A 10,418-nucleotide genomic window follows, 5' to 3' on the forward strand; every position below is an offset into this window, starting at 1 on the left:
CAATTAAAGTTTTAATTGCCCAGTAATAAAAGTTTTAATTACTCAGCAATTAGTGTTTGAAGTTTCAAGTGATTCGCATGCACTTAATATCATTCTCAAATTGCCAAGAGCAGAAGGTGGAATACCTCCAGTGTGTCTCAGCAAAACTGAGCAAATGGGGTGAACATCAGAGATTGAGTAGCAGCAGAAAATGGGTATAGCCCAGTTGCCAGTGGTCAGCCAGACATTCTTGCAGAGTAGAACCTGCAGGCAGCTTGTGACCTTTCCCAAACTCACCACGTCCTCAGCTGTGCCAGACAAGTTGGTTGGACGTTAAAGGCATCATGCTGGAGAAAGGCTACTGCAGAGACAAAGTCCTTTTCAATATGTCAGTTTTTTTGCTTGGAACATTCATGATCTGTAATATAGAATTAGATGTGTTCTATACTCTGGACTGTACAGGTCACTGATTCCACAAATGCTCTACCTCACTGGGATGCTGAATTTAGGGGCTATACATATGTTTTCTGTCTCATTTCCATGAACCAATATCTGTAGTACACTTTGCAGTAGTGAATTGTTGAGGGCTTTTTAACAAACAATGAGCATGTGAGCGATCCAGGACTCTTGCCATTGGTTAGAGTTTGCAGTAAGGATTAACGGCCTAGTTCAGGTTACTTCAGGGCAAAGTTGTGGCCACGTATGTGGAAGTTCTTCAGGAGGAAAACAGCTCCCGGATGCTGAAGAAGGAACCAATCAGCTGTCTTTGCATCATGTGTAGAAACCAATCATTGTAAAGCTTAAGCGCGTGACCAAGCTTGGAAGCTATAAAAGGCAGTGCTCTGAAGTGAATAAACATCAGTTTCTGATTACATTAATCAGCGTACTGTCCGTTGATCTTCCGCAGTGAATAAGTATCTGATCACAGCAGACTTTGTTGTTTCTAGCTATAACACTGTGAAGTATTAAAGTCATAATAAATGGGATTCGCCTCATTGAATGTACCTATCTTGTCTAAGCTGGTAACAGGCTCAATGAATAAAGATAGGCATCTCCAAAGGGTGAGTCACTCTTTCCAGACATATATGACCAGGACAGATAAGGTGATCTACTCTGAAGGAGTTACTTTTGTCAGCTAAGGAGAGACTAACATTTAGGCAGCTGAAATATAGGGTCTTAGAAGTGTGATGGTAGGAGAATGGCCTGAAGAAAGAAGGCTTTGTTGAGGGCCATTATTAATTTCCCCTTGCAGAGCCAGGAGAAGAATATATACTCCAGGCAATGCCGATATTGCAGTTATCATTATTATTGCTTACACCATGGCTGCACCTCAGAGTCCCAGGCTTGGATTATAAATCACTCTGTATTAGACTGTACAGATACAGGACAAGCAGCTAAGCTCCATCCTTGGTAGATTAGAGTCAAAGCAGACCACGTCAACCATTTTATTTACAGTGAGAAGTCACAGTGTAAAGTCTTTGCAACAAGAAGTTCTTTGGTTGAATCTACTGTTGAAAAGTACTTCCTCTTTTCAGTGTTTGCCACCCTATGAAGCCTCACTTTTCCCATTATTATTTTCCAGCTATGCTTTTCCCAGCTGCTCAGCGATTCAAGAGGTCCTCAGCTGCCTTCCTTAACCCAGTGCTACAAAACTCGCTGGAAGATGTGGTCCTGCTTTATGAGGTTCAGTATACTAGAGCAGATGGTACCTTAAACTTTAACCAAGGCTGGGGTTATTGCACACACTGGGTTTATCCATTATCTGTCTTCATGGCACTTTTACTCATTCCTGCAGTAAACCCATTGCTGACTATGTAACAGCTCACCAAAAGGGAAGGAACATGTATGGGGAAGGATATGTATGACAACCTCAGCTTTTTCAGCACTTAAGCAGGCAGCAGTTGCCTACAATACCTCAGACTGGTGGGTTCTAGTTCACTGACAGGCAAAATGAAAACCAAAGCAAACGGCTTTCTACTGAAAGCAACTTTCTTCCAGAACAGTTATGTATTAACAACATAATGCATTAAAATTCTTTGGTTTAAATCTTAGTCCCAAGAGTACATTGCAAAGTAATCCCAAGGGCATGAGTGTTTCACTTCAAAATAATTCAGGTCCCCTCTTCCACAGCAGTGGAGACTGCAGATATAATGCACAGTCTACAGTATCATATGGTCAGCTAACGAACAGTGGCCCACCTGAAGAAGGTACATGGGTCAAATCTATCTATCCCACACCTTGAGAAACTGGGATTGGAGTCCAAACAGGGAAGATGTGCAGGGAGGCCACTGCTGTGCTCTCTCAGAGAGCTAGGCCACTGCTGCTATCCCTGACAGAGTAAACAGCCTTTCCAAGCTCTGCTGCTGTCTCTTTAATATCCATGTAGCACCAGCAGCAACTCATGCCCATTTTGGACAACGGAAGACTACCTAGATTTTCCTTTTCTTCTCTCCTTTCCCCATAGCCTGTCTCTAATTTTGCCAGGTGGGTAACACAGAAGTCTAAGATTTACATAGAGTCTTTCTGCACCACCTCCAACCAGTGCAATGAAAGTTTTGTCTCTATTTGACCTGAAGTACATGAAGGACATGTTTTTAATTCACACTTACTGTGCAGAGTCTCTTGGAGAAGATAAATAGCTTTCTGTGTTCTGATTTTGTACCAGTTTCTCTTAGCTGAGCTTGACATTGACAAAAGTCAGAGGATCTCCATCAAAGATGAGGAGCTTGCTTCACTGAGGAAGGCTGCTAAGTTTGACACCATCTGCAATGAGATTATTCCCAAGAGCATCACAGAGATCCGCAGGCTGAGTAGCATGCTGTCTTCCTACCCAAGGGTCCTCAAGAAAGAAGACTTTGAAAGGACAGTTTTGACCATGGTCTACACAGCCTACAGGGCTGCTCAGTCCCAGGGGCACCAGAAAGACGCTTGGGCTGAATCCTTTGTCAGTCTTTACAAAGCCCTGAAACACGACTTGATGTTTCCATACAACAAAGACACATCATAGTGGGAGACTTGATGCAACGGTAACTCAGCCACCTCTTGTGGTTGATAAGGGACACATATAGCACGTCCATCACTTTATGCTGTAAAGAGTTTAATAGTCTGCTTCAAGAAAGATTATTTGTTTTCTAGCTCCCTCTTGTGGAATCCACTTTCTAGTTCTATGTTAAATGGAGAAAAATGTTATCTTCAGTCCTGGGAATTCGATTTTTGTGCTGGCTTGGGAGGCACATTCTGTGACAGGCAAAGAGAGTTCAGTGTATGCCCCAGACAGACATGCCCTTGTTTCGTCCTGTGGGTTTCCTATAAGCAATACAGAAGTATACTATGCTTATGCTTACATACCTATGCATATGAACTGTAGAATGCTGATTTCTTATCTAGGGAAACAAATTCATATTTTGGCTGGCCAGAAAAAGAATATTATAAAGACATGCAAAGGCCCTCTGAAAAAGGCAGAGGTTTCATAACTGTCAGTCTAAGAAATTATGCCGCATATTATTCATTCCAAATATTCTTCTAAATAAGCACTGTCTGATTCACTTCATTTGGCTGAGCCAGTTTTTAATTGCAATAACATCTGCAGAAGACAAAGGGCATTGTGGATACCAGCAGCAAACAATGCCTCTGAACATACTCTCTGCTCCCTAGAGCTGCCCTCCCAAACAGTCTGCAATGATTCTTTCATTATTTGCACATGACTTTGCTTCTGCTCCTTGTTTTTTGAAGGGAACATGTCCTCAGCAGAATCAAAGGCCCTGTTTAATTTAATGATGACACATTTTTCCTGGTTCTATCACTTGAACGTAGGTCATCTAAACCCACGCTTCAGAACCCTCCTGAGGCAAGGGAGGAAGGTGCATTAAAGCATGGTGCTGAATTTAGCGATGTGGCTCATTTTTTGTAGTAAATTATATATTTACTTCTGTGTATATGTGTGTGTATGTGTGTGTATGTTCATGCATAGGTGTGCATGTAAGTGCTGAGTACATGGCTGTAAAAAAAACCGTCAGGATTCCAGCCCCTGTTCTGAATCACATTTAACTGCTTTTGCATCACCTGAGCAAAAGGAATGAACCCTTCTGTGTCCATTAACAGGGATACTCCAAGGACTGAAGCTGAAAAACTCCATCCAACACCACCTTGTTGCAGCAAACAGCAAAGAGCAGCCAGAGCACACTGGATTTGGCAATTATTCATGGGAATGTGGATCCACAGCAGCCTTAGGAACAGGCAGCTGGACAAAGGGCTTATAAAAGACAGTCAGTCCTGTTTCTCCCAGCAATTTCTGTATGTGTATGCATGACTGTACAGGTTTGCATTTAGATGCACTTATGTGTAGGTGCACTTTCATACCTGAAGATGTTTGTTGGCCATCTTCAAAGCCTGGCTGGCATATGGCAAAGAAAACGGAAAACCTCAACCACAAAGCTATGAGCCACAAGCATCTCAGTCTCCTCTGCTTGCGCACACAGCTCAGGGCCCACAAAGCAGCCTTGCGCTACAGCCCACATGCTCTTTAAGCCTTGAGAATTAACACTGATCATGTGTTTGTGTTTTCTTCCCATACCATGCTTTATAAACACATGGAGGGGAAATGCCTTAAAGTGCACTCCTGCCTTTCCAGCTCTGTTTCTTGGCTCCCTGAAGCACCACTTGCTGGAAGTGCCTGGAACCAGAGAGATTCATAAATCTCTTACAGCCAGTGGCTCCAAGTCTGCAAAGATAACAAGAGTGAGCACCACAGCAAGCATGCTAGCAGTTACTATCCAGAGAAATACGTCCCAGCCATGCTTCTCATTGCAAAGCAAGACTGTCCAGTGGTCAGAATTTACTCATCAGCAAGTATCCCATAGAAAAGAGTTATGGATAATTTTGAATACCCAAACATTCCCTATAGCACACATACCTCTCAACTTAGTAATTGGAACCTTTATCTCCTAAACAGAAAATAAAGTTTTTCTGAGTTTGTGTCCCTCTTACCATTACTGTGTGTAATGTAAAAAAGATATATTCCTTGGGTATGTGCTTGGAGTGCCCAAGTTAATTTAACAGAGACTATCAACGTAATAATAAAAATATTCTACATAAAACTAATTGGGTTTGCATTGTATTGATTCCAGTGGCAGGTTTACTGTTTAGTAACTTGCAGCTTGTGCAATTGGCTATCTCAGACTGTGAAACTCTTCATGGGAGTAATGGTATGAGAGAAGAAGGAACACTCTTCCCTTTGATGGGCAGAAGGATGTAATAAATAGGAATTAATATGCTTTGTTTTCCCGAGTTCAAGTAAGAAGGGGAAGTCTGTCTCAGGGCAGCTCTTCGGGCTTAGGTCAGCTTCCCTCCCTCAGAATTGCTCATGATGCAAGCAAAGGTTGCCTGCTCCCCAGCTCAGATTGCATCTCATCACTTCAGACTGAGTCATGTATGTAGATAGTCTCTCAGAGGGTAAATAGCCATTGCCTCTAGACAGAACATTTTATCCACCCTTTGACCTTACAGATTGTAAAAAAGTGAAACAAAGCACAGATTTTTTAAAAAATAAAATATTTTAATTTTTTTTCAGTATTTTAGGCATTTTTTTTAGTTTCTTTAAAACAACCGACAAACAGATATGAATTCCCTACCTGGTATTGGCCAACTCTAAATTTTCACATTAACTATATATTTATTTCTAGAACTAATTGCTAATTTTGCCTCAAAGGTCTCAAGGTTCTGTTGCTTGACAGAAGTTTCAAGGTTTAGAAACATTACAGAGTCTTAGATATAATTACTAATTCCAGGAAGAATGCACCCTGCACATCAAACTCCTCTGCAGGTCTGTCTGCCAGCTCTCCAAGACTCTGTCACAGAGTTATTTCAGTTCAATCTGGGGAGTTCAGTTTGTGTCTGACTAGAGGAGTGTGAGTAGTAGACAGGCAAGCAAGGTTTGAGAGTGTGCAAAATCTCAGCTGTGTGGCTTTCTATGAGATACAGAACAAATAGATACCTTTCTACAAGTCCTGCATTCAACCAGCCAATGGATTCAGTCCTAAATCTCCAGCACTTTCTGCCCCACAAAAAACATTAATAATGGCCGAGTTGTAGAAGTGTTTATCCACTAGAGGACTAGAGTAAAAAACCTAAAAATCCTCAATTTGAGTCTGAATCCTATGGTTACTGAGGGCACATGAATCAGTACAGAGATTAGCCCATGCCTTATGAACAAGTGACGTTCATGGATCAGGACGAAAGAAACATGGAAGACAAAAGATACTGTTTAGAAAACAATGGTTATTTATTTCTCATCAGTACTGGGATCTTGAAACAATAACAAACTGTTCAGGAACTTAAAAAAGGTCTTTTTGTACGTTTGTGTGCATGTCAGAAAGAGGAGGCTGCTGATTTTCTCAAAAGTTCTTACTGGCGTTTGGATAATGGGTGGAGCAACTACTACCTTCTGCAGTCCTCATTGGTGAGTTAGAGTTGAATGAAGCTTTTTAACAAGTTTTTGTCTTGCGACCAAGTATAATCTGTGTTGGAATTGCCACGCTGTGAATTCTAAGCTCAAGACAAAAGTAGGGTAAAGGTAGATACAAAGTAGAAGCCAAAACTATAGCAAAGAGACAAAACCTGGAGAAGTTGCAGATGGTTTAATTTTTATTTTTTTATTTTTAAGAAAGAATACTTGTATATTTGCTTCTGTGCAATAAATTGTTGGTTTTGATAATTTTCTAGCAGAAGAGAAACCTGTATTTCAGACATTCAAACTGCCAAACTGGAGGAAAAGCAGCCCAAAACATATCTTTCCTGGTTTATGAGAACAGGAATTACACTACTAGATGATGGAAGAAAAAAACTTTCCAAAACATGGGGATAAGGATTCAACACAGCTATACCTGTCATTTTGAATGAAAAACTGTCAGAAGATCACTATGTTCCAACTTGCAAGCTTCTGCATGTTATGGTGTGAAAATAATTTGGATCTGCTGGTGAGCCCTACATAAACTGAATGTCTTTTTAATTGAACAATCTTTTCAAAACAACAGATTGAAGAATAAATAAATTAAGAAAAATATTTTAGGTGATTGGGTGGGGATAGGAAATGAGGCAGTGAGACACCTTTCGGGGTAATCCAGGTACAGGTGAAGGAAAACGTGGAGTGGAAGGTGGAGTATCTGAGGAATCTGAGAAGAAATCCAAGGACAAGAAAGCCACCAGAAAGTAAAAGAATATGGCAATGATAAAGGAGATTCTCCGATCCAGAAATCTCTTGCTCGTTGTTCTCATTCCACTTCTGCTGCTTCCTCTGCCACTCTTACACCCCAGTAGCGTGAGTACATTTTCATTTTCTTTTTTAACTAAACCTCTGAGTTCAGTAGGTGGTCATGCTGGATCAGTCTGCAGTGTGAAAAAGAAAAGCAAAGACCCAAACAAGCATCGCTCTTAGAAAAATCAAGGACTTAAATTTAAAGGATTGGGAAGGTCATTGAGAAGTCGTCATAGTAAAAACCAGAGCTGCCTTTAGTCATGTCACAAACAGAGCTGAAAAAAACAGGTGAAGCTAGTAAAGCACTACTGTAAAGGAGAAATATTGTATCTTTTCTTTTTCTACAATAATGTGTGTGTGGAAGGGGAACAGAACAAACACATCCATAAAATTTCCTTTAAGGAGAGGTCTTTAAAAGGAATACTTCCTGTGCATTTAGTTTTTAGTAATAAGTATGTATGGAGGGACTTTCGATTTAGTGTGGGTTTATAGGGCAGCAACTCAAGTGATGCAGGAGCTAGGACTCAGTGACAGACATGTAGGACCATACATGGCACTAGCTATTCTAAAGCATGTGTAGGTACCTCTACTGAAACATTGCAGATCTGGCAGTAGCTAATAAATGATGTCTCATAGGCATACACAACAATGCAAAGGAGGGAACAGTTTGTGCTTAACACACAGACAAGGGAATAGGAGTAAATGCAGCTACATTCCTGATACGATTTCGAAGCTACTGAGTGCCCTTGGCCATGTGGTTAACTCCTCTCTATGCACGTCTCTACAGTTATAAACCATAAAATAAGAATGTTTTCCTGCCTTATAGAGATGGTGATATTTAACTTATCAAAATGTGCAGTGTATTAAAAATTTTGCAGCTGGTGCTTCCACATAGTCCTAGACATAAATCTGGCCAAATGGTGCAGCAATTCCAATTCTGTCCTCTACTCTGCTAAAGATTAATTCTTCCTTCCAGTACCAGAGGATTTGTGAATACTTCTGCTTTATCAAATAGAAAGGCAAAAGGCTAGAAATTGTATAGCAACTTTCAAAAACAAAACTGTAGTATTTTGCATTGAAAGGAAAACAGGATTCATAGAAAGGAAATGTTCCTATACTGCTGAACTGTATGTTGCACTTTGAATGGGTTTTCCTGCCCTGAACTTCGATGTATATCTCAGCTGTCCTCTTATAGTTGTTTTCCATCTCTTACCTCTCAAGATAGAATGAATGACAGATAATCATGCTCTTCTTCAGAGAACAGCAGGGCTCAACAGTTTATAAAGGCTTGTTTTTAAAAAGAGTTTAGTCTCTCTCAATGTCACTGGAAGGGCAACATAAGAACAGATACTCCTGACATGTCCATATGACACTATAGCTGCAGTATGTTTTTTGTCCCTTGAGAACCTCACCTAGGAAACGTGAGATTCACTGCATTAATATTTGTCACTTTTGTTTCCTCCCTGATGGACACAGAGGCACACAATGCAACAAGGAGACTCTTTAATAACCAAGGGAATTGTAATAGCATCTTATGAGTGCTGAGAGAGAAGTTAACTAACACTACTGCTGCAAGAATTGCTACTATATGTTACAAGTTCCTCTGTGCTATTACTCCGCACCTCATGGTGTTGCTTTACTGAGAAGTGATATGAAAAGACATCAGATGATGTTTTACATCCATTTTATATATACCTGAATGATCACAGATGGTAAATTATAGCTGTAAATCTGACCCAGGGTTAAACAAATGTTTATAAGTCTATTAAGAAAACATCTACCCCAAATGAACTCAGCTGACAATACACTGTTTAAGTGGTTTAGTGTAGTACTTACTTTATTACAATCCGTTGACTATGATTACTTCTTAAACCTGAAGATTAAATTTGCCTCCTGTTCACTTACTTGTGTTTTAATTTATCATACAATTCTATTAGTTTTCTGTCTTTCTTCTAGAAGTCAGAATTACCAGGTGGTTTATATTTCCATTTCTGCAGGGAATCGGCTTGCAGTTTCTTAGATCAGCACAACTCTGGAAACGTCAAAGGAACATTACACATGTAGTGGCAAGAGAAATCATAGTGAGCACTAGAACTCAGAACTGTTTGCAGATGCAGCTAATGGGAATACTGTCCACAGCTTCTTTTCTGTTGTTTTAGGAAAAAGAATGGTTGGGTCGAAAATAAACCTGAGAAAATTTTCTTGAATTCTTTTTCCCTTTCCAAAGGGAACAGATGATGTATGTTCATTCATCTTTGTTTTTACTTACACAAGCTGAAGGAAGAGATTGATAGTGTGATCCCATAAACTCAGAGAAGGTAGTCCAGAGGCTAGACTACCTCTTCTTTGCACAGCTTAACCACATGCCTGCATGCTAGATATGCAATGCACATCATTAAGTGGTCAAATCTCCAAGATTTGATCAACAGAATTTGTTCTTATTTTAACCACTCTGAGATCTTCAGATATTTTAGTTCTAGCAGTTTTATGCACGATCCTTATTGTGTTTTTTTTTTTAGCCATTCCTTTCTTTCAGCTCCTTTCCTTTCATGTAAGAGACTAATTGAAGATAGGTGGTAGTCCCTCCAACCATCACTGTTTTCCTATTCTTTGCTTCAAGCCCTGAGATGAGTTTAACAGTAATTTTCAACTGTACAACAAGAAGTGAAAACAATGAAACAGTTAAAATTATACAGCCGCTACTTCATTCCAGTACTTAGTAGCTCTGGTAACCATTAATTAAATATATAAATCCAGTTCAATTAAATAGAAGAGATTAATATGGTTTTCTTGGAAACGAGTTGTTTCAAAGCACTGAGAAAACAGAAAGTTGCTAGACAAGCTGATTAAGCTTTTAGTGAAGATTATAAAACTTGGCTTTCCTAGTACTTCCTACTCAGTTTTATACCATTTTAAAATACGAGTTATTTTAGTTTTGTTTGTAAATTTGTTACAGCCTAGTGTATAGGAAACAAAAAGGCTCGGTGCCCATCTGAGCTAGGTTTTGATAAAGATCCAACCTCCCTTTTTCCTATTCCATTCCCATTAAAAGTCTAATTTACGGCTACACACAGAGGGGCAATAGAAGATAACAAGCTATGCTCAAAGAAATTAAAGAGAAGTCTATTTTTGGAGTAAGAAAATAGTTTGGAATGCAGTTAGGATGAAATTAATTTTATAAATTTTT

General features: G+C 39.7%; 1 protein-coding gene across 3 annotated transcripts in view; it reads left to right on the forward strand.

Moving 5' to 3' along the window:
* The window catches only part of FAM180A (family with sequence similarity 180 member A), an 84,027-nt gene extending 78,979 nt beyond the window's left edge, over positions 1–5,048 (forward strand). For 2 of the 3 annotated variants that reach the window (XM_065681540.1, XM_065681522.1), the window contains exons 2-3: positions 1,562–1,662; positions 2,645–5,048. In XM_065681540.1, the coding sequence (XP_065537612.1) occupies positions 1,562–1,662; positions 2,645–2,986 (443 nt within the window). In that variant the 3' untranslated portion in view covers positions 2,987–5,048. The remainder of the gene's footprint in view (positions 1–1,561; positions 1,663–2,644) is intronic. The other variant, XM_065681531.1, reaches the window with a different exon arrangement.
* The last annotated feature ends 5,370 nt before the right edge of the window (positions 5,049–10,418 follow it).

The sequence above is a fragment of the Lathamus discolor genome, chromosome 1 (assembly GCF_037157495.1).
Source record: "Lathamus discolor isolate bLatDis1 chromosome 1, bLatDis1.hap1, whole genome shotgun sequence".
NCBI classification, from domain to species: domain Eukaryota; kingdom Metazoa; phylum Chordata; class Aves; order Psittaciformes; family Psittacidae; genus Lathamus; species Lathamus discolor.